This window comes from Macrotis lagotis, chromosome 1 (genome assembly GCF_037893015.1).
Source record: "Macrotis lagotis isolate mMagLag1 chromosome 1, bilby.v1.9.chrom.fasta, whole genome shotgun sequence".
NCBI classification, from domain to species: domain Eukaryota; kingdom Metazoa; phylum Chordata; class Mammalia; order Peramelemorphia; family Peramelidae; genus Macrotis; species Macrotis lagotis.
Window position 1 is genome coordinate 455017738 of NC_133658.1, and position 25548 is coordinate 455043285.

The window sequence follows — 25548 nt, forward strand, 5'->3', positions numbered from 1 at the left end:
TAAACTTTCAAAAACTTGAAAAAAAACTATCTTATCCTCCCTGACTATTGTTCTTAGTTCTTTCATTGAATCCTCATCCTCTCCAGCTTATAAATATTCTTCTTTAACTGTAGCATTCAGATCTGAATGGTATTCTTTGGATCAGTTTGACAAGGACAGAGGACAGAAGAATAATCAATCATCTCTGTTCCTGGAAGCTGTACCCATTTAATGTAGCCCATGATTGCTATTTTTGCTATTTTTTATTGATTATTTTTTTGGATACCACATCACACTGCTCACTCTGAGTGAGGTTGCAGACCTCTAAAATCCCAGTCTTTTTCAGAATGACTGCCATAAAACCACAATTTCACCAACTTGGAGATGTTCTGTGCCCAAGTCTAAGACTATATCCGATTTCAGTGTATACAAGTTTTGTCCAAGGCTGATTTGATCCATTAACCTTGTATCCATTATGTTTGCTATCATTTCCAGAGGTGTCTGGTTAACACAATGAATAAAGTACTGGGTCTGAAGTCAGGAAGACCTGAGTTCAAATTCAGGCTCTATATTTATTGACTGTGTGGCCTCGAGTTACTTAATCTCAGTTTACTCAAATGTAAAATAGGAATAATGATAATGCCTACCTCATTAGTTTCTTGAGAGTGATTAACTGAAATATATTTGTAAAGTGTTAAGCACAATGTTTGGAATATTGAAGGTAGATAAAAATGCTTATGCCCTCCCTTCTCTTTGTGTCATCTACACTTCTATGACATATGCTGTACTTTAGTATAGAATTGGTCCAAACCCCTGTACCTCTCCCTTAAAGGTGCAGTGATCATTACAGTGGCATTCATTTGTAGCGAACCTCACAGTTTCCTTCTTCTAAACCACACCAGGTAGTGCATGTAGTATTATTCCCATTTTGTAGATGAGAAAATTTAGACTTTGATAAGTTAAGCTAATTGCTTAACATAAGTTTCTAAGTGTCAGAAGCAGATTTTGAATGCAGGTGCTCTAATTTCTAGCCCAGTTTTCTTTCTATGACTACTTCCCTCAAAATTTAAGTAGTGACCTATATTGTATTCACCATATTGGCTGAGAATGCAACTCATGCTTTTCATGCTTCATAGCAGTTGAGAACCTCTTTTGAACTTAAAATGTCAAAGAACCCCATTAACATTCAGAATGATGACCTTTTCTAAGAATCATGGTCAGTGCAAAATCAGTAATGTGGGCTGATTCAGACATTGTAAAAGGATTTTTAACTGTTATGGTTTAGGTGACAGAAGGCTTCAGTGAAAGAAGATAATTCATTCCTTGAATAAATGAAAACCTTTAATGTTTCACTAAATATTTAAAATTTGTTTGTTTTATACTATTTAGCTTTTTTACATATGGTAATATGGTATGATTTATATAAACTAACCTGATGTTAAGAAAGATCTCTAAAAAATATTAGAATTTTAGTGATGTGACTTTGGCAATAATCTGGTCCAAATCCTTCATCACATAGAACAGGGCTGTCCAAAATGCAGCTTGTAGGCTTCACGTGGCTCATGGCGATTTTAATGACCTGCTGTGGAATTACTAAATGCTTTAGTAAATGAAGCTGAGTTACCTCAGAGCTCTCACTAAAATGAAAAATCAAAATATATTGTCTATTACAATAAAAACTTTTAAAAGTAAGGTTGGACAACCCTGTTATAGATGATGAAACTGAAATCACTGAAACTGCACAGATAGTACCACTGATATGGACAATTATGATATCCTCCTTAATGACCTTCCCATAACCACCTTCTTCCCATTCTGCTCTGTCCTTCATGTTTCTATCTTTAAATACATAGGTCTGATTATGTCCTAACTTCATTTCAAAATCTCAAATAGCACCTTATTATCTCTTAAAGTCCCAGTTCTAGTCATTTGTTTGTATATCCTCCTATCAGACTGTCAGTTCAGTGAAGGCAAGGACTTACCTTTCTATCTCTCTCAGCACAATGCTCTTCATGGAGTAGATACTTATCAAAATTTTGTTGAATGAATCAGTGAATGAAATAACTTTCATAAGATCAGAGAGTGGACCAGCATAAGATCAGAAAGTGGACCAGAAAATAGATTTCCTGACATCCAGATCCATGTCCCTAACCACATCACATAGGAAATATTGAATGGTGAGTGAATGGGCATGGAAGGAGCTTTTCTTCTAATCATTTTACAGTCATGTCTGATTCTTTGTTACCCCATTTGGAGTTTTCTTGGCAAAGATACTGTAGCAGTTTGCCATTTTCTTCTCCAGATTATTTTATAGATGAGTATAAGAGGTATTTTGTACCTAATATTATTCAGTTAATCAATAAATAAGCATTTATTAAGTACTTAATATGTGCCAAGCTCTCTGCTTGGTGCTTGGGATGTAAAGACAAAAACAAATGAAATGATCCTTGAGATATATATCTATATCAATATCTATATATCAGGTAGAGGCAGTAGAAGCTGGGGTAATTTGGATATGTATGTAAGAGGTAGCATTTGACCTGAGTTCTAATATCTATATTAAAAACATTATCTGTGTTGTCCACTGTCAGGTAGAATGAGAGCAAGGGGTTGACTCTCTCTCTCTCTCTCTCTCTCTCTCTCTCTCTCTCTCTCTCTCTCTCCCCAACCCAAAGGCTCTTAAATATTTTTTGCATTGTACCAAGACCAGGTAGGTCTTTTCAAGAGAATAAAAAGACAGTATATAAAAAGTGGAATCATAAGATAAAGGAGAAAGGAGATAAAGGATAAAGGAGAGAAGGGGTGTGAAGAAGCAGAAATAAGATGTAAAAAAGAAGGTTTTCAACCAACACCCCTTAGAGGTTCCAGAGCCAAAGCTTATTGATCCTTCATCAAAGGTGTAAAGTTAAAGAAAGGGACACTGTGACTAGGTTATAATCTGGACAGTATCTAAGACACTAAAAGTTGCTTTTGTAGGATGACTCCAGTAATAATTCCCATATTAAATAGTCAATGTTAGAAAAACAAAATCTATTTGTCATTTTTTTCCTCCATATTAGGAAGTCTTCCCTCTCTAAAATAGACACTTACAAATGAGGGAATGGGGAAAAAGGAAGGAAGTTGACCTGAAGCTCAGGGATTCGGCACCGTTTGGTCTCCCTTCAATGCCTGGAGTGAAAGTTCATATCCAAGAAACATGGTGGCACTCATTGGGAAGCCCCGGATGGTGTTCACTGTGATCCCCCTGAAAAACACCTTTGAGGAAGGGAATCAAGTTATTTCATGGCTTATAGATACCAGTGCTACTTTGACAAAATATTTTACATATGCATACCTTTTTAATATGCATTCCCACAAAAATATCCTTATAAACATAAAGTAACATGATGAACAAAATGGATACAGAGACAGATAAAACATGTAAAATTTGACTTTTTTAGAACCTGGGAGTATTTAATTCTTCCCTTCATTTCCCCCAGTTTCTTAATCCATTGAGCACTCTATTATCAAAGGGTGATTAATGAGGACTTCATGCATGCTTAGGTCCCATCTAGAGCTATTGACTTCTAAGGAGGGTGTCTATTGAATAGAAATTTGTGGTTCTTTTTCAAAGTTTTGCACAGGGGAGTTGAGCTCATGAAAAAAAATAAATTGTTTTTTGTTCAAAGCCCTCAATTAATTCTTTTAAACTGTTCCTAAATCTCCTTCAATGGACAAAAACAGGGTATGTGTAAGGAATTTGTTCTCTATCCTAAAAGCACTAGTATAAGAGTAAGAAGACCTGGGTGTTAGTCCCAGTTTTGCCATTACTTGACAATATAATCTTGAGCAAGTCATTTCCCACTCATTAACCCAGACTTCATTTGTCAAATGAGGACTAGATAATTGGTATTATTTCCTCTAACTTTCATGAGTTACAAATGTAAAAATCCCTGATTATCTAAAGGTTTGAATCTAAAACTCAACTAAGGACTGAGATTTATTATTTCACAGATGGTGAGGGTAGAAATGGGCATTGAGGAAATTTAAAAAAAAATGATATTACTACAATGTTTGTGCTATATGTTTTTTTACCCTGCCAGAAGGAGGATGATCAGGAGGTCTTTCAAGATAATTTGTTATATCTAGGGGAATGAAGGGGACACTTTTTATTCTATGACTCAATTGCCCAAATTTCCATTGTGTTCATGTTATCATCTTCACCAACATTTTGTTTATTGTACATTGTACTAAGGTGCATTTAAAACTGAAAGTAAAAGGAAGAAGAGGGGTCAAATTATTGCTAAGGAAGATTGGGGGCAGAGCCAAGATGGCAGAGAGAAGTCAGGAACTTCCTTAAGCTCCCCCAGTTTCCCCCAGAAATAACATAAATCAAGCCTCTAAACAGATTCTGCAGTGACACAATTCACAAAAGAACAGAACAGGGTAGAGAACTTTTCAGCAAATTCTGTCTTCAGAGGAGTGGAAGTATATGCAGGGCAGGGAACTGAAACTGCACAAGTATGTGGGTAAACTGGAGGGGGCAGCTGAAAGTTCTGTCACTGGAGAGATCTGGAAGGGAGACCCCTTGAATCCCAGCTCAGCAATTCAGCTGGGAAGGCTCCAACATAGATACCCCAGGTCCCCTGTTCAACCAGGGTAACTGGGATGAACATCCCAGCCCAGACAGCAAGCTAGTAACAATCTCAATCCAGAAGGCCTCAGTCCAATGAACAAAGTCTCTAATGTTCTTGATGCAGAAAGTCTACAAGCAGGCCCTCCCCTTATACAAAAAGCTTGGGACAATGCTGAAACAAAACTCAGAATGAATAAGAAAAGTCAAAGAAAACTTGCAGATAGAAAGTTACCTTAGACATAAGGATAGGCAAAATACCATCTCAGAAGAGGATGGCAGAAAAAGTAGTAATGTGAAGCTTCAGAGGAGAATATGAATGGGTCTCCAGCCCAAAAAGACTTCTTGGAAGAGCTCAAAAAGGATTTTTAAAAATCAAATAGAAAAACTGGAAAAAGAAATACAAGAGAAATTCAACATCTTGCAAAAGGAGGCACAAAAACTGACTGAAGGAAATAATTTTTTTAAAAAACAATCAATTGCAAAAAGAAAATAATTCTTTCAAAAATATAGCTAGGATCCCACCTCTGACATTTAATAATTGTATTTAACTGAGGGCAATCATTGAGCCCTTGTTTCTTCAAGTGTAATGCATAGAGTGACTGACAGAACTATTAAAAAGGTTGAATGAGATAATATATGTAAAGAATTATAAAATTATAAAACACTCTGGCCATTGTGGAAAATAAATCATTGCTGATAAATGGTTGTCGTTAAATAAAAGTTTCTTCTTACCCTTCAACCTCAACCTTACTTTAAGACAGAGAAAATAATGTGAAGATAAAATTAATCCACAGAAAACCATTTTATATTTCATTAGCAAAAGCAATGAGTCAGATCTAGCACTACCTTCAATATAGAGTTAAGAAAAGTATATGAGAAACAGAATAATCCTATAATTGGAAGTGAAGTCTACTGCAAACACACCTTTTTGAGCTAGGAGAAATTTTTCTCCCTAATCCAGCTTTCTTGTTTCTTTTTTTTTATTATAAAAATTTTATTTATTTTGAGTTTTAGGATTTTTTCCCTAATCTTACTTCCCTCCCCATACTCCCCACAGAAGGCAGTTTGCCAGTCTTTACATTGTTTCCATGGTATACATTGATCCAAATTGAATGTGATGAGAGAGAAATCACATCCTTAAGGAAGAAACATAAAGTAAAAGAGATAGCAAGATCAGACAATAAGATACCAGGTTTTTTTTTTTCTAAATTAAAGGTAATAGTCCTTTGTCTTTGTTCAAACTCCACAGTTCTTTCTCTGGATACAGATGGTATTCTCTATCACAGACAGCCCCAAATTGTCCCTGATTGTTACACTGATGGAATGAGGGAGTCCATCAAGGTTGATCATTGCCCTCATGTTGCTGTTAGGGTATACAGTGTTTTTCTGGTTCTGCTCCTCTCACTCCAGCTTTCTTGTTTCACAGGAAAGACAACTGTCAAAATTTTACTCCTCTCTCTCTCTCAGCAGACTCCTTTGAGTAATCAAGAAAATTTTTGCTTTGGTATTTTATCAAAATGCTATTTAATGAACATATTTTCTCCTGATCAAAAAGAAAAAAATACTACTGGGCAAATGGAAAAAGATAAGAGCTTCTTTAAAAATAAAATTGATGGATGGGGGGAGAAGAAGAGAGTCAAAATGGCAGAGTAAAGGCAGGAGCTCCCACAAGTTCTCCCCTAAACCACTCCAAATACATTTAAATGATGACTCTAATCAAATTCTAGAGTGCCAGAACACACAGCTTTCCAGTCTGAAACAATTTGGAAGATCCATTGGAAGGTTTTGTTGCACTTGGGTTAGAAATGTCCTGAAGCACAGCCTGGGCCATGCCAGAGTGAACTGGCTCCAACATTCTAAGAACAGACCTCTCAGTCCAGGGATTGCCAAGAATAATTGGAAAGGTCAGCAGGAAAACTCAGTCACCCCAGAGTGAAAGTGGAGCCCAGTACAGCACAGGTCTCAGTATAGACCTATATTATAGAAGTCTCTTTACTATCCCTGAGCCAGAACTCTGGTGCTTTGTGTCTATTCAGATTCAAGTCACAGCCTAGGGCTGCAATCTTAGGAAAAGGAGCAGAAGTACAACAGAGCTTACTGTCTGCAGTGGAGCAGGGACCCTCCCCACAGTTCCAGGTAAAAAAGAGTGCTTGTGGTCCCAGGAAAGCAATCATGGCCTCTCATAAGAACTTGGAGGAATTGAGAACTTGCAGGTCCCTTGTGGAGAGAAGGTTGTTCCTAAAAACAGCCACAAAACCCCTCAAAAACTTGTGACAATCTCTCCACCATCCTGGAAGCAGAACCCCTTTTAACAAAGAGTTAAAATCAAGTCATAGGCTGGGGGAAAAGAGAAAACAACAGAAGAAAAAAACTATTAGGAAATTACTTTGGAGGATCAAGACACAATCAAAAGAAGATAATAAAAACAAAGTTTCTTCTTCCAAAACCTCCAAGAAAAATATGAATTTGTCTCAGACCATAGAAAAGCTCAAAAAAAAATTTAAAAATCAAGTAAGGGAGGTAGAGAATAAATTGGAAAGAGAAATGAGAGCAATACAGGAGAATCATGAAACCTTGAATCTGGAGATACAAAAAAATACTGAAGAAAATAACATTTTAAAAACCAGTTTGGATCAAATGGGAAAATTCAAGAGGCCAAAGAGGAGAAAAATGCCTTAAAAAGCAGAATTGGTCAAATGGAAAAAGGAGATGCAAAAACTCTCTGTTAACAATCCCTTAAAATGTAGAATGGAGCTAAGGTAAGCTGATGACTTTTAGAAATCAAGAAACAATAAAACAAAACCAAAGAATTGAAAAACTAGAAGAAAATATGAAATATCTCACTGGAAAAATAACTGACCTGAAAAAACAGTTTCAGGAGAAATAATTTTAAAAATACTGAATTACCTGAAATCCAAGGTCAAAGAAAAAGAACCTAGAAATTATCAAGAAATTATCTAAGAAAACTGCCTTGATGTCCTGGAAGAAGAGGGTGAATAAAAATTGAAACAATCCACCATTCACCTCTTGAAAGAGATCACAAAATGAAAACAGCCAGGAATATTATAGACAAATTTGAGAACTCTCAAGTCAAGGAGAAAACATTATAAGCCACCAGAAAGAAACAATTCAAATATCATGGACCTACAGTCAGGATAACACAAGATTTAGCAGCTTCTACATTAAGGGATTCTAGGCCTGGAATATCATATCCTTGAAGGCAAAAGAGCCTGGATTATGGCCAAGAATCAGCTACCCAACAAAACTGAATATATTCTTTCAGGTGAAAAGATGGGCTTTCAACAAAATAAGGGACTTTCAAACTTTCCTGATGAAATGAACAGTGTTGATCATAAAATTTGATCTTCTAATACAAGATTCAGTTGAAGCATAAAAAAACCCAGGAAAACATGAAAAAGAAATAGGAAATACAAATCATAGGGGGCTTAATGATGTTGAACTGCTTATATTCCTGCATGGGAAGATGATACTGATAACTCATGAACTTTTTCATTCATTAAGGCAGTTAAGAAGGAGCATATATAGACAAAGCACAAATGGGAGTTGAATTTAAAGATTTAGTATATAAAAAAATAGAGTTAATGGGGGGAGAAAGAATATATTGGAAGAAAGTGAAAGGAGAGGTAGAATGGACTAAAGTTATTTCATATAAAAGAGGCAAGAAATAGTTTTGCAGTGTATTAGAAGAGTGGAAAGAGAGGGGAGAATGAGTGAGACTTACTCTCATTGGAATTGACTCAGTGAGGAAATAATAGAAATGTTCTATTGGATATAGAAATCTATCTTTCCCCAGAGGACAATAGATAAAGAGAGGAATGGGAGAAAGGGGACTAGGGGCAGGTGGTAGGTGATAGAAGGGAGAGAAGATTGTAGGAGGGGAACTATGCCCAAAGGGTGATAAAACCTTGTCTATCCTTTCGTCTAGCAGTGCTACTGCTAGTTCTATATTCCAGAAGAGATGAAATATTGCTCTTTTTTTTGGTGGTGATTGAGGGGATGCCCAGCACTTGGGGAATAGCTGAACAAATTGTGGAATATGATTGAGATTAAAATGCTATTCTGTTTATGAGATATGATGACCAGGAAGTTTTCAATAAAAAATTACCTGAGCAGATGCAATGGGAAATGTACCTTATACAAAATAACAACAATACTGCAGGATAAACAATCATGAATGGCCTACCTTTTCTCAGTAATGTTGTGGCCCAAGACAAATGTGAAGGGATAAAGAATGTTATCCCATCCCAAAGACAGAGCTGATGGTATCTGACTACAGATTGAAGCACACTTTTTTTTCACTTTATTTTTCTTATGTTTCTCTTATTTTGGGGGTGAGAGAGGGGAATTACATTTACTTTTACAACATGACTATTGCTGTGATGTTAAAAGTAAATAAAAAATAAAATTGACCAAATGGAAAAGGAAATGCAAAAGCTAATTAAGAAAATAATTTCTTGAAGAAGACTTGGACAAAGGGAGGCTAAAAACTCTAAAAGACATAAAAAATCAGTCAAGAAAAATCAAAACAATGAAAAAATAGAAGAAAATGTGAAATATCTGTCTCAGGAAAACAGATTCATGAGAGTCAATTTAAGAATTGATGCATTTACTATCCACATCCAAAGAAGGAACTATGCGGTTTGAATATAAACCAAAGTTTACTATTTTCAATTTTTAAAATTTATTTTATGCGTTTTGGATTTTTCTTCTTTTTTTTTGTTCTTATTCTTCTTTCACACTATGATTAATTCGAAAGTATGTTTTAACATAATTATATGTGTATAACATTTATTAGATTGTTTTCTTCAGGGGAGGGGGGAAGGAGGGAGGAAGGGAGAAAAATGTGAAACTCAAAATCTTATAGAAATGATTGTTTGGGGGGGGTGGAGCCAAGATGGCGACAAGAAAGGATCAAGTCTTAGACTCTCTCTGATAAAACTTCTAAACTAAGGACTCTAACTAAACTTTCAAGAGGCAGAACCCACAAAAGGACCCAGAGAGGCAGTGCTCCTACTCAAGGTAACCTGGAAAAGAGCAGAAAGGCTCTGCTCCCCAGGGTCAGAGGGGCGGCCCACCAGAGGGGTGGCCCACCAGAGGGGTAGCCCGCTAGAGTGAAAGAACTTCAGCCACCCGGAGGCAGCCCCAGGGTGCCGGGAGCCCCAGCTCACAGCAGTGGGGGAGTCTCCTGAGCTACACCCCGGGGAGCACTGGCACAAAGTAGGGGAACTGCGGGGGACCTCTGCCAGAGTGAGCACGTGGAGCCCAGCCCTCAGGGCAAACAGCCAGCAGCATGGTCTTTTGGCAGCCCAGATCCAGAAACAGAAGCAGGCAGAGCCAGGAAGCAGGAGCCTCCAGGGCATGAGCCCATTGAGGTGAGGGAGGGGAGTGAAGAGAGACTGCAGAGCTCTGTCCTCTGCCTCTGGAACAGGACTCTGGGGCTCTGAACACATTCAGATACTGATCGCAGTCTAGGCCCCCACACAGAACAGCAGCGGCCCCCTCCACCTCAGGCCCGTGGCAGATGGGAGCGCATATGGTTATTCGCAGACCAGGAGGGAGGACAGAGCCTCACACACTGAGACCCTTGTGGGAGTGCCCCAAAAGCTCAGGAAGCACCCCAAAAACAGGCTTAGGCTGGGAAAATGAGCAAGCAGAGAAAAAAGAGGAACACCATTGAGAAATACATTATCTATGATCCCAAGAAGTATCAATATACTCAGTCTGAAGATGAGTCTAAAGACTCCCAGAAAAACAGAAACTGGGATCCGGCTATGACAGAGCTCAGAAAAGACTTTGAAAATCAAACGAGGGTGTTAGAAGAAAAACTGGGAAAAGAAATGAGAGAGATGCAGGAAAAACATGAAAATGAAGTCAGTAGCTTAGTCAAGGAAATCCAAAAAAATGCTGAAGAAAATAGCATACTAAAAACCAGCTTAGGTCAAATGAATAAAACAGTTCAAAAAGTTATGGAGGAGAAGAATGTTTTAAAAAGCAAAATTGGCCAGATGGAAAAAGAGATAAGAAAACTCTCTGAGGAGAACAAATCCTTCAGACAAAGAATAGAATTCCTGGAGATTGATGAATTTACCAGAAATCAGGAATCAATACTTCAAAACCAAAAAATGAAAAATTAGAAGAAAATGTGAAATATCTCATTGAAAAAACAACTGATATGGAAAACAGGCTTAGGAAAGATAATTTGAAAATTATTGGAATACCTGAAAGTCATGATCAGGAAAAGAGCCTTGACATAATTTTCAAAGAATTACTACAGAAAAATTGCCCTGATATCCTAGAAGCAGAGGGCAAAATAGAAATGGAGAGAATCTACCATAATCTCCCTGAGAAAGAGATCCCCCAAAAAACAACCTCCAGGAATATTATAGCCAAGTTCCAGAACTCCCAAGTCAAAGAGAAAATATTACAAGCAGCCAGAAGGACACAATTCAAGTATCATGGAGCTGCAGTCAAGATCTCACAGGACTTAGCAGCAACTACATTAAAAGCTCATAGGGCTTGGAATATAATATTCCGGAAGGCAAAAAAGCCTTGAATGCAACCGTGAATCAACTATCCAGCAAAATTGAACATCCTCTTCCAGGGAAAAAGATGGACTTTCAATGAACCAGGAGAATTTCAAATGTTCCTGTTAGAATGGCCAGAGCTGAACAGAAAGTTTGATCTTCAGATACAGGACTCAGGTGAAGCATGGAGATTGGAGGAGAGGGGGAAAATATGAGGGACTTAATGATGATGAACTGCATGTATTCCTGCATAGAAAAATGACACTGATAATACTCATATGAACCTTCTCAGCTAATAGAGCAGGTAGAGGGAGCTTTTATAATTGAAGCACAGGAGAAAGCTGAATTCGAAGATAAAATATGGTGTAAAATGGAGTCAATAGAAAGAAGGGAAATGTAATGGGAGAAAGAAAAAGGAGAGGGGGGAATAGGCCAAGATATTTCATATAATAAGATTTTTCTTTATTACAATGAGCTATTGCAATGATGTGGAAGGGGATAGGCAAGGGGGAATGAGGGAACCTTTGCTCTCATCAGAGGTGGCTAGGAGAGGAAACAGCATATATACTCAATGGGGTATAGACATCTGGAGTAAGAAGGAAGGGGGAACAGGGGGAAGGGGTGGGGATGTGAATAAAGGAGGGGAGGATGGACCATGGGGGGAGAGTGGTCAGATATAACACATTTTCTTTTTTTACTTCTTGCAAGGGGCTGGGATTGGAAGGGCTGCCGAGGACCATAGGGCCAGGTGGATGCTGGGCCTAAGGGTTGGTATGTGGGCTCAGGGCCTCTTGGCCCCAGGACCAGGGATCTGTCTGCTGCGCCACTCAGCAACCCTACAGCAGAGTCAGAGTGAAAGAAGAAAGAAAATATAGTACATGGTAGTGGAGACATAAGAAAGGAGGGAGTTGTGATCAGCAATTGCAACAGTGGAATAATATGGAAGTAACTTTTGCGATGGACTTACCATAAAGAATGTGATGCACCCATGACAGAGTTGTTGGTGTTGGAACAAAGACTGAAGCACATTTTTTGTTATTATTATTTGGGGGAGGGTGCAGGGTAAATGGGGCTGGGTGGCCTGCCTGGGGCCACATAGCAGGGTGATCTTTGGGTGTCTGAGGCCGGATTTGGACCTGGGTGCTCCTGGCTCAAGGGCCAATGCTCTGTCTGCCACCCAGCCACCCCTACTATTACTATTTTATTTTATTTTGGGTCTTTTTTTTATTCTTTTTGGTTTTTGCAGGGCAGTGGGGATCAGGTGGCTTGCATGTCACACAGCTGGGTGATTGCTGGGTCTATGGGGCTGGACGTGGGCTCAGGTGCTCATGGCTCTAGGGCTGGTGCTTCGTCCATTGCACTACCTGGCCATACCTACAATTATTACTATTATTTTTTATTTTAATTTTTTTTCTCTCCCCTTTACTTTATCGTTCAAGCAAGTCTACATTCATGGGGGGGAGAGGGTATTTCAATTACTCTTAAACAAGAAAAAAATCATTAAAAAAATGATTGTTTACCTAGCTGTGTGGCCTTGGGCAAACCATTTAACCCCATTTGCCTTGCAAAAACCTAAAAACCAAAACAAACAAACAAAAAGGATTGTTGAAAACTATCTTGGCATGTATTTGGAAAAATTAATTAATTAAAAAAATAATTCAGGGGGCGGCTAGGTGGCGTAGTGGATATAGCACTGGCCCTGGAGTCAGGAGTACCAAATCTGGTTCAAATCTGGTCTCAAGACACTTAATAATTACCTGGCTGTGTGGCCTTGGGCAAGCCACTTAACCCCATTTGCCTTGTAAAAAATCTAAAAAAAAAAATGATAATAATTCAGGCAGATGTTGTGATATCTTTATGAATAAATCTCAATTAAATCAGAAAGAAAACAATACACTGAAGAAATGAGTGAGCACATCCAAGGTAAAAGTAGAAGGATGTTAAAAAGAGTGTAGTTTTGAATAAGGGCAAGACCAAGACTTGAGAAGGAGCCCAACCCCAATCAGAAACAGAGCTGGAGAGAGACTGAGAGAAACTCCAGGAAATTGGGAAGGTGGGTACATAAGAAAAAGTAGCTGCCAAAGGAGAATATCAGACTGGAGAACAAGACTGAATGGGTCAATTAGGTATGAAGAGTATTAGGACAAATGCTGTGTTGCTGAAATCACTTCCACTGGACCAAAGAAGACTTCTCAGTCTAGGAAAATTTACCTTGACTCCCTTTGTTTTAAATATTTATGTTTTCCTTATAAATAGTGTTAATTACAGGTAAAGGTCAGTCTGGGGGCACTTATTGGGATTAAACTGGGGAGGAATTGATTGAAAGAAAGAATTCTAAGAGATAAGAAAGTGATATAACCCTGAGAATTTATCAGACCACCATCTCTTGTTGGGGGCTCAAGGCAAAAAGGCAGGGCTACTCCTCAGGAGGAAAGTGGGGTAAAGGAAATGAATTGGTAGGGAAAACAATCTTCAGCAAAGGCTGGAATTCTCCAGGGTTTCCAGCAGAAATGGGGAGAAAATATGTCCCTTTTCTTCTAGATGCAGGTTTCCTAGGGAAAAGCCCCAATTGATCCATTCTAGTTGTATCTCTAAATTGAAGAAACAAATTATTTAGCCTAAAGAGAAAAGTGAGTGGGGATTCATTGCTGTTTTCAAAGACCTGGAAAAGGTTGTTATATGGACAAGTAATTAATAATATATTACATTCATATTAATTCTCTTATCATTAATAGTCTTTCAAAAAGTTGAAAATATTTCATGTGATGTTAAACACAAATGTATACTTATAATATCCACCTGAAGGGGAAGGGAGTAAATAGGGAGGGTGTAAAGATATTATATAACTTAAAAATACATATATGCATGTAGATGAATGTTGAAAAACTTTCATCACATGTAACTGTTAATGACATAACATGAAAATAACATAAAATATTTTCTTTTTCTAAAATAAAATCTCAATTAAAAAAAGAATATTTCATATGAAAAGGGAATTGGTAGGGATGCTATTGTGTCATTGCTGGTGTTCCTGTTTATCCTTCCTTCTGGAAGAAGACTGTGACATAAGGCAGGGATACCATGACATGCAAGTGAATTGGATTTAAGTGAGGGAGGGCTGTTCAAAGTTACCAGTCCTACTTTGTCCTCCAGAGATATCTGGATCCAGTGACCCAGTATGGATCAGGATGACTGGAGATAGACCTGGATTCAGTGGGAGAACTTGGCCTTTTTTAGCTAGGTCTTTAACAGCTCTCAGTTTGAGGCAATAGCTATTCAGATCTTGGTAAGAAAGAAGTGAAGCAGAGGTGACAATAAATGATCAAATGTTTGGTTTCAGAGAAAAATATGGGGAAATGTGAATTGATGCAGGGTGAAGTGAATAGAACCAAGAGGACAATATGTGTGTGTATCTCAACAATATTATTTTTTTTTGCAAGGTAAATGGGGTTAAGTGGCTTGCCCAAGGCCACACAGCTAGGTAATTATTAAGTGTCTGAGACCAGATTTGAACCCATGTACTCCTGACTCCAGGGCTGGTGCTTTATCCACTATGCCACCTAGCTGCCCCCTCAATAATATTATTAACATGAGCAGCTTTGAAGGATTTAAGAATTCTGATCAATGTTTACCAATTATAATTTCAGAGGATCAATTATTTAGAGGACCAAGATAGTTTCTGTTCTTGGAGATGACATCAACATGCAGAATGAGACATTATTTTTTGAAATGGCTAATGTAAGAATTTGTTTTGAATAATTATGCATTTTTGTTTCAACCCTATTTTCTTCCTTTCTTTCTTAATAGTGGTTGGAAATAAGGAAGTGAGAGATGGTAAATAAATGCTTATTCATTTTTTAAAAAGGAGTTTTGAGGAAACAAAAATCTTCCTAAAACTTAGATCATTCTTTTTTGATTTTTTGATTTTATTTTTTGTTTTTGCAAGGGGTTAAGTGACTTGCCCAAGGTCACACAACTAGGTAATTATTAAGTGTCTGAGATCACATTTGAACTCAGGTCCTCCTGAGTCCAGGGCCAGTGCTCTATCTACTGTGCCACCTAGCTACCCCAAATTAGATCATTCTTAAAATGAAATGGATTGCCTTATGGGATGAAAGTTTGTCCTATCTGGAATCTATCAAGCATATTCTGTATTACCACTGCTAAGGGATGTCAGAGAGATCAATTCTGCTAAGTTACAGATTGTATTCAATGCCCTTTGGGATATTTAAACCTCTTAAGGAAATTCTAACCCTGGTAAGTCAGTGCTTGAATCTCAGTTAGTTTTAAGTCAGTTAATTTTATCTATGGATTCTATAGTCAGTCACCAAACAATTTTCAAATTTGTTGAGGAAGAAAGCAAAGTTATTTTGTACCTTGAGGTGAATTATCTTTTAATAATAAGAATGACAATAACTAGAATTTACTTAGCAAAATTAACATTTTTAAAGGGCTTTTATCTCATTTAATCCTCACAGCAACCCTATTTGGTAATTATTATTATCTTCATTTTGTAGATATGAAAACTGAATCTGAGAGTTTACATGTTTTTCCCAGAGTCAAAATTTAAAAAATTTCTCACAAAGGATTTGAACTCTGGTCCATTACTACAAGTTCAGTATATTGACAACACTTAATTGTCTTTTCTCAGTTCATGAAAATGAAAAAAAAAGTCAATACCTGCTTCTGGTCCTTTGCTATGAGATGACTTAAAGCAGTTCTTAATCTTTTTTCTATCATGAATCCCTTTGTCAGTCTGATGAAACTGTAGATACCATTTCAGAATAATGTGTTTAAATGCAGATAATAATGTTTTTTTAATGTGGATAATAAAATACAGATTATAAAGGAAGACAAATGGAAAGAAATATATTTATCAAAATGTTTTAAATAAATAAGTTCACAAGGTTAAAAATCCCTGAAAACTGTCACTGCTAGCATTTGATATTCAGTGCCCAGACCCTGAGGTAGTTTAAACAGGGTAAGTGAAAAAAAAGTCATCAGCATTTTAACAACATTTTGAGAAGCTAATTCTTAACCTTTCTAAATATTCCACAGGATGAAGGATTGCATAAGTGGTAGGTAAGGAACTGAGACAAACTTGGAGGGGAAAATTCCATCCACTGGGTTCGCATCTACCTGGCTGCCTGAACTGATTTCTTCTCTCAGAGAGCAAAGTTTCTGTCCTATTGAGTCTAGCTAAAGCCACAAGTCTCCCTTTAGCTTAAGGTACAGCCCTGGCTTCATACTTCTCACCACTCCACACACACACATGGAAAGTTACAAATCCCCCACTCATAGGAGTTTACAACCTATTCATGTGCTATTTATCTACTCTTATTCAGATCTGAAAAAGGGAAAGAATGTTTAGAAATACTGCCCCTATAACTAGATTTCTAGATTCACTGAAAATAGAATGACCAAGAATAGAATTAAGTTCCATGAAATTTTCCATGTGTTAGAAAACTGAAGGAGAAGCAATGTTTTAAAATGGAAATGCTACTATTGAGGTGCTCAATAAGCATGGAGAAATGAGAGAGACAAAGGGAAAATCAGAGAGCCAAACTGAAAAATGATAGATAGGAAAGCCTGAAACAGAAAAAAACAGAAAAAGAGAAACAATGACAGAGAAGGGTGTAAAGTTACCATAGACATTCATTCATAAATGCATTCACACAAACACACACACACACACACACACACACACACACACACACACACACACACACCACACACACACACACACACACACACACACACACACACACACACACGACTTAGAAAAGTAGTATTCAAGGTGATACAAAGAAGAAAGAAAAGAGAGAGACTTCCTAGAGTCATATCACCATCTGGAGGTCTTCCAGTAAATTTCTGCAAAATACTCCAAGCTGTGCTTTTTTTTTTTTCTCAGTTCTGGACAATTCAATCCCTGATAAGGTTGGAAATTCCCTCTGGTAGTTGTCTCAAATTGGCCAAATTGATACTTGGCCCAAAGTACATTCTGTTTCAAGTCCCATTTGAGTGTGGTTTCAAGCCTTATGTTTCTGCTGGACTGACAGCTCTCTGGCTTGGTTTTTGATTGCCAGTGTAACCATATAACCGCTGTGGTCACCTCTGAAGCATTGTTTCCTCTACATTGAGCACTGAACTAGAATAGAAGAACTTTAGGATCCTATCAACCCCAAGAATCCATTGTAAACTATATTACTGATGACAAACAAAAGAGGAGCAGAGATGAAAATTTCAGTCTTTCAAAGATTGATCTGTCTGCAAAATAGACTAGGTTCACATGGCAATACACAGAGACAAACAATGGCCACATAGATGCAAATACTCATATGACCCCCACAGAGACACACATACAGACCTGTGTATACACACACCAACATATGGTACACAGAAATATATATTTGTTCACTGGAGCTGCCTCTTGGTAGAACTTAGCCTGGCTCAAACCTGGGGCATATCTCAGAGGATAGAAATGAGAAATATGTAGCAAGGTTAAGTACCCCAATTCAGTCAACTCAGTATCCCCCAACTATAAGTTCCTTATCAGTGTATCCTGGGCCTGGATAAAGAATGGCCTTTGTTGACTCTGACCCCAGACTCAGATATAGGCAGAGACCCAACTGTGGGACAAGGAGGAAGGAAAGGAAGAAGCTATAGGATCTGATCTAAGGTCTATGATCTGCATATTGTAAGGAATTAACAAGTATTTTTTTTAATAGATTGGAAGAAATACTGAATCAGTAGTAAAAGAACTGGGTCTGACCCTTGACTTTACAACTTAATGTTTGTGGTACCCATCTCTCTGGACTTCAATTTCTTCATCTATAAAATGAAGTGGTAGGCACTTATGATCTCTCAGGTCCCTCCCACCCTAAATCCTACAAACTGTCTTACCTATCTTTTACTTTATGATATAATAAGCAATATGGATATAGTAATTTATTGTGATAATAATAACCAACATTTTCAAAGCACTTTATATACTTAATCTAATTTGTTCCTGTAAGGTGGGTTTCAATAAATCTTCATTGATCATATTTACCATTTATTAGGGAAGAGAAGTAGGGTAAAACAGATTATCTTGAAATCAGGAAAATCAAGTCCTGCCTTTGATTCCTATCAACTTCCTGACTACTCCAAACAAGTCACTTAACCTTTTAGTGCCCCCCAGGTAATTATCAAGGAGTGGCTCATCTGCATGGTGAGTTAAGATTTCCCACTAGTTCATTGAACACATCACAAGTTCAGACCTTTTCCTTCCCTCCCCAATTAAAAAAAAAACACCACAGTATCAAAAATTTAGAATTAAAAGGAACCTTAAAGGTCATTTAATCAAACTCTCTCACTTTTCACATGAGAAAACAAGCTCTGAGTGATTTGCTAAGGATCAGTTTTCTCAGTTTATATTTGGGATATAAACTTAGGCTGACTTACCCCAAATCCAGTATACAAGGTTAAACCAAGTTTGAGAGTTTGAATGAATTGACTATAAGATCACAAAAGAAACCTATCTTGGAAAACATATTAAATCCCTTATTCCCTGACTACTGCAATATCTCCCATATTTCCTCTGTCTTAATCATATTTTCAACATGGAGCCAAGTACCCCCACAGAGTCTTACTTCAATATTGCTTACTTTAAATCCTTCCTTCTGGTAGCTCTGGGAGATACAATCCATGACACCCTTGTACTTATTGCAATAGACCCCATCTGCTTGGAGTCGACTTTTAACAACATCCATGGGAGTTGCAGTTCCCCATGAAATTGCTCCTACAAAAAGACAGAGATACACACACACACACACACACACACACACACACACACACACACAGAGTTAGGATGCTAGAACCCACTGCAAGTCACTAACTTGATCATATATGGGAATCAGTTGGTAAGACTGAAGAGAAATATTTGACTTGAATGGTACATAACCCCATTTACCTGGCAAGGAGGGATTGTGATATGCATCAATAAAATCCATGCAGAATAAATCAGATTTCTTGAAATACAACTACAGTGAAAACATATTAAACTTGGAGTTTGGAGACCATTTGGTCAAAATCATACATCATATATGAGTCATGTGATGATGGATAGAGATAATATATCACAAGTTTGTGGTGCCGGAAATAACAACATATATGGAGATATGAATGCAATGCTCACAATTCTAAGCAACCTACTGACAAGCTTACTGGAAACTGGGTTGTACATGTAACAAAATATTCCAAAATAGATGTCTTTAAGTGTGTGTGTGTGTGTGTGTGTGTGTGTACACACACATACAAGTTTATATACATCATATATATATATATATATATATATATATATATATATATATAATAGATACACATTAATTTTAGTGGTTTCTTGGCTTATATTTCATACTCTGTCTTGACCTCAATCACAACCATGCCAGCTTAGTGTAAAATTGGGGGGTATGAACTGGTTCCAACACACCCCTAAGTGGAATTACTTTAGGGTCAAAGGACTAGGATTTAGATCCTATTTCTGATTTTTACTAACTGTATGACCTTGGACAAATCATTTAAATTCCATAAACCTCAGTTTCCTCATCTGTACAATGTGGGAATTGGACTAAATGGGTTTAAAAACACTTCCAGTTAGAGATCAATCATTCAATAAGTTAAATAAGACAGTGACATCATTATGTATTTATTTGTAATGAATACAATGGATAAAAATCTACCTGTGCATGAATATAGTTAAATAAATATGAAATATACACATATGTGTATATACACACATATACAAACATATATATGTAATACAAACTGTGAGTTTAACTTAAAAGTGACTAACTTGACTGTGGCAGGAGCTATCACTCCTCAGGAATGTCACAATGAGTCACCATACATTTTAAAGCTAGAGAAATACTTTTCACCATTCTTTGAAGTACTAAGGTAGGTATCTTTCTCTGTTGTTGAATGATTAGAATAGTGTTCTCATAGTGTAGTCTAAGGACTCCTGGGGATCTCAAGACACCTTAAAGAGCCAAAATTATTTTCATAATAGTATTAAAATATCATTAACCTCTTAAAACTATGTACATATGTAAAACCTGATTTTTATTCATATACTTCATTTAAAACAACAGCTTGCAAAGGATTTAAAAGGGGAAAATGTGAGAATCCAACTGCCTTCTATTAAATCAGACATTTAAGAAGAAATTTGTAAAAATTTGTAAAATGCAACTATTTTCTTAGTAATTTTTTGATTAGGAAAAGAGTTATTTTTTTCAATAGAGAAGCATGATTTTTATTAATATATGATGGGTTTATCTTTTTATAATTTTAAATATATGTTTTAATTTCTAATATGGTAAATTATCAATAGATATAACCCATATAGATAAAAGTTTTTTGGGATCCTCAATAATTTTAAGAGTACTGAGACCAAATGTTTGAAAACTGTTGAGTTACAGCATATTTTTATCACTTTATATTGTCCTATAATTTTAGCTGTTTCAATGAACCTCATATTACTTTTTATCACTGTCAATAAAATGTGTTAGAACATAAAATGTTGTAACTAGAATGGGCCTTTGGAACTAATTTGATAGAGACCAGAAAAAGGAAGTAATTTGAGACTAAATTGGGAATGGAATCTAGCAGACAGAGAACCTAGAGAGAAAGAAAGACAGAGAGGCAGAGAGACAGGGAGAAAGAATTTATAATGGCATTTGGGGTTTTTATATGATTTTTTAAAGTCCACAAAAGAAACACTCTATGATGCTTTTTGCTTTTGCCAAGTCAGCTAAGTGGTAGAAATTGCCACCAAAAGTTTGATCATTTCAATAAGGTTAACTAGTTCTGATTAGAATTTTTTTCCTGAAGAGCTACTATATAGGAAGAAAAAAAGAACAAGACCAGTAAAGTCTGATCTCATAGATTTCTACTTCCCTTAAACATAGGCATCTAATCTTTAAAAAATAGTAATTGCTCAGTAATCACTGCTTCCTGGCTGACTGACAGCCTGGTCTGAACAAATTTTTCTGTTTAGCAAACACAATACTTCTTTTAAAACCCACCCCTCAGGCTTCTGAGCAAATATAGAAACTATTAGATTTGTAGGCAGGAAAGGAAAAAAAAAAGAGAATTTGTGCCAAAGTCCAAATTTTGCAACTGTTGCTTTACTGGTTCCCTCAATAACAAACTTAATGGTTCACATGGAAAGTTTTCCTCACAGCCATCCTCTATGACAGGCAATATCCTGCTGAGATTGAGTTACTTGATCATTGTCACAGATCTAGATGTTAGAGCCATGACACAAATTAAAGTCTTCTGATTGTACATTCATGGCTCTTTCAACTCTTCATGCTGACCAAAATAAATCTATACCTATCTTAGGACCTCCCTGACTCCAAGTTCCTATTATTGCTGATATATGGAGATTTTACATGAGCAGAGATAGAACTTCTTCATTGGAAGATAAGGGAACTTCTTCATGCTGTCATATATCTGACTGCTGAAAAAGATAAAAGAATAAAGGCAGTATGTCCTTAGAATGACCTAAAGTGATTACATATATGGAGACACATAGGGATTCCTATACTATTCCATACTGTTTCCTACTCATACCCCTAGCTCTCTTACAACAATGAATTTTGGAGGTAAACAAAGCACATAAGACATTTTGCCTCTTTTGAATTTCAGAATATTGCCAGCAAGGTACTACAGGTATTATTTCATCTATTTTGCAGAAAAGTAAACTGAAGTTTAGAGAAATCAAGTGACTTGCCTATTAGCAATTTCTGGCAGCAATATTTGCACCTAACTCTTCCTAACTTGGTACTCTATCCACTCCACCACATTTTTCTTCTGTAGATCATTAACATCCTGGGAACAGGGACTACATAGTTCCATATTAGAAAGGAAGGTATAATAGACAATAATTGTTACTCAAGATTCATTCAAGGTTAGGGAACATAGCATTCTTTTTGGAAAGCAGTGGAGATGAGATCGAATTCATTTGTGATCTTGAATAAGTAATTTTCACTTCTAAGTCTCAATTTCATCTACAAAACAAATGGTTTATACTAAAATTTCTCTAAGATCTCTCAGCTGACTAATAAAAAGGATAAAATGGATTGCAAAACTAATTCACTAGAATCTCTATTCCTTTTTAAATCCTAAGCAGAAAATGGAAGAATCATGGAGTCAGATGAACTTGTTATGGAAAATAGAAAAATATAATGGAATAAAACCTCATGAATCCCCAAGTAATGATAGTCTTGCCTTCATAGTTCTAGAAGAGACAGGGAGAGATTCAGTTTTATACAATTTAAAAGATTAAAGCAGGGCGGCTAGGCAGCGCAGTGGATAAAGCACCGGCCCTAGAGTCAGGAGTACCTGGGTTCAAATGTGGTCTCAGACACTTAATAATTACCTACATGTGTGGCCTTGGGCAAGCCACTTAACCCCATTTGCCTTGCAAAAAAAAAAACTAACTAAAAAAAGATTAAAGCAACTTTAGAACAGAAAATATAGTTGGAAGAGAAAATAGAAATCAGCTAGTTCAAATGCTTTAATCTTATAAATAAGGTAATTTAGTCCCAGAAAGCAGAAATATCAAATGCCACATACTGAAGTGATACAAATCAACTCCAATTCTTTAAATCCATCACTTTTCCCATTATTCTCAAACCAAAGATCTCCTCCCAATATATGAATTTCATCTATCTTTAATCCTATAAAACTTTGCCCTAATATAGGAATGAGGAGCATATATTGCCAAACTATTCAAAGAGATCTTTTTCTGCTTAGATTTTCCTTATTCTCTTCACCAAATATGTATTTAGTATTTCCTGAATCCTGCTAATCAGAAGTTAAGGAATTCAATTTGGTTTTCTTGGTCCAGAATGGTAGAATCTAGAAGCAAATGGTAGAAGTAATGGTATCCAAAAGTGAAATAGGCTACCTTTTGAGGGAATAAATTTTCCATAAATTGGTGGGCTTCAAGTTGGATGATCTTTTTTAGGGATTTTAAAAAAAGGGACTTCTGTTCAGGAATTCTGCGTAAAGTTGGACTAGATATCTCTGAAGTTCCTTCTCTCTAAGAGATTATAACCTAGTGATTCCTGGGGGATATGAAAGTTAAAGTCAAGATTTGGCATTCAATTCACCAATTTTCCATCTCTTTCCTAAGATGAATTAAAGAAAAGGGGTTATCCATACCTGCAATGCCCCCTGCCAACCATACTGTATAGGGATTGGAGTCTGTGCAGTTATCAGGAGTGATCCATTCGTAGATAAACACATAAGGGATGAAGTAGAGGCAATAGCCTGGGACATCCCTTAGCAGCATGGCATTGGCCCCCCGGTAGAGTCCCACTAAGCCCTCCTTCTGGATAATTGATGTCATACAGTGAATAGGTCCTCGGTACTTAGGTTGGTTCCAAAGGTCCTTTGATGTGGGCTTCAAATGGAGGTTTGCTGCACATACAGGGGAGAGAGTATTACAATTAATGAAATGATCATCTTTGTCACGGCCACTCATGCTTGCTTTGCTTTGTGTCATTCATTCATATTTGTTCATTTCAATACTACTCTCTGAATCTTTGTTGTTACATCACTAGTGATCCAATGGTGATTATTTATTGTACTTTTGTATCTATGGGATAATACATCTGTAGCTTTTATTATTGCTGCCAAATTTTGATTTTGGCTTCACTCACACAAATACATGCCAGGAAAGTCTTTAAAGAGGTGAGGCTTCTGACATTTGGGGGGATATCAAACCCTTAGAAGGATTTTTGAACAACCAAATCACATTTCTTTTTTTTTTTTTTTTTTGCTAGGCAATGGGGTTAAGTGGCTTGCCCAGGGACACACAGCCAGGTAATTATTAAGTGTCTGAGGCTGGATTTGAACTCAGGTACTCCTGACTCCAGGCCCGGTACTCTATCCACTGTACCACCTAGCTTCCCCCAGATCACATTCTTTTTAATCAATATCACTTTTGAAGAAAATGTTGTTAAAGATAGGTCTTAGGACAAACTATAACAATGTCAATGAAAGCATTCCTAAAGGAAGGAAAACCCTGAGTAAATAAAAAAAAACAATAATTGATAGTCCTGGGTAATTGCTAATGAAAAAAAAATGATGCCTGACTCACAGTAGAATGGTGGAGGTGCACAAAATATAATATTGTATGCATTGCTAGATGAAGACACTGTTTGGATGTTTTTGCTTAACTGTTTTTTATCAGAAGGGAAAATTTAATCTAGGGCAGGGAAGAATGAATATAAGAATATTCTATTACCTTGAAAGAAGTCATTAAGAAATTCGGTTTCTAAGAGAGCTAGGTGGCACAGTGGATAGAGTACCGGCCCTGGAGTCAGGAGTACCTGAGTTCAAATGTGACCTCAGACACTTAATAATTACCTAGCTGTGTGGCCTTGGGCAAGCCACTTAACTCCATTGCCTTGCAAAAACTAAAAAAAAAAAAATAGAAATTCAGTTTCCCTATACATCCTTCCATGCAAGTTAAGAAAAAAAAGTTTCTTAATGAATTAGATTTTCTCTCTACCATCTAAAAATTTTTTAGAGGGATATACTTGAAGGAGAGGATATACTTGAAGCTTTGGAGGTAAGAGAGGATTGCTCTGATGTCTGACTAGAAATGGTTTCAGAGATTCTTTAAATGATTTTGGCTGGTCCTGAAAGGAAAACTCTCAGGTAATACTCAGGTAGCAAAGTTTTCAGTAGATATACCCTCAAGATAACTTCTCCAATTAAAGTTCAACCTCCAAATTGAATTCAACAAACATTCATTAAACACAAACTATGTACAAAGTTTTGTCCTAGACACTAGATATGGAAAAAACAAAAATGAAACCAAAGGGAGAAACTTGAGAAGTACATGTTTACACAAACACAAGATAATTTGAGGAGGAAGAGAACACTGAATTCCACCACTCTATGGGGGTGGGAGGAGGGCAAGAGGATAGGTCTAAGTACAACAAACATTGAAAGTTAAACATCCTCCTGTATTTGGCCTTCACTTCTATGCTCAGCAATTCATTCTCAGTCAGTGGGAAGGAAAATCTGAGGTGTCCATTTTTATTTAGTCAGGAAAATCTTTTTTTTAGAAGGAAAATCTTTTTAACAGATAGTTTTGTCATTATGTAAAATAGCAAAAGAACCCATAACAGCCCTCTACATGTTTCCTAGCTTGGGGGCATATACACAATAGATGCTCCATGCATGAATGAATTAATTAATGAAGGACTATATAATTCCTTCCTTCCTCCCTCTCTGGCCCCTCACCCTTGACTCTCTTAAATCTCTATTGAGAACTAAGGCCTTCTCCTTTGGTTCTTATTTTATTTCCTTTCCATTAGGTTTCCAACTGAATCAAATGGACCCTACTTTCCC

At 36.8% G+C, this 25548-nt stretch overlaps 1 protein-coding gene across 2 annotated transcripts in view; it reads right to left on the reverse strand.

Moving 5' to 3' along the window:
- SLC25A48 (solute carrier family 25 member 48) overlaps positions 1 to 25548 on the reverse strand; it is a 90685-nt gene that overhangs the window by 9943 nt on the left and 55194 nt on the right. Inside the window, exons 5-7 of one of the 2 annotated variants that reach the window (XM_074213508.1) lie at positions 23347 to 23604; positions 18786 to 18919; positions 3105 to 3234 (exon numbers count right to left, since the gene is read on the reverse strand). In XM_074213508.1, the coding sequence (XP_074069609.1) occupies positions 3112 to 3234; positions 18786 to 18919; positions 23347 to 23604 (515 nt within the window). In that variant the 3' untranslated portion in view covers positions 3105 to 3111. Of the gene's footprint in view, positions 1 to 3069; positions 3235 to 18785; positions 18920 to 23346; positions 23605 to 25548 lie in introns of both variants that reach the window. The other variant, XM_074213507.1, reaches the window with a different exon arrangement.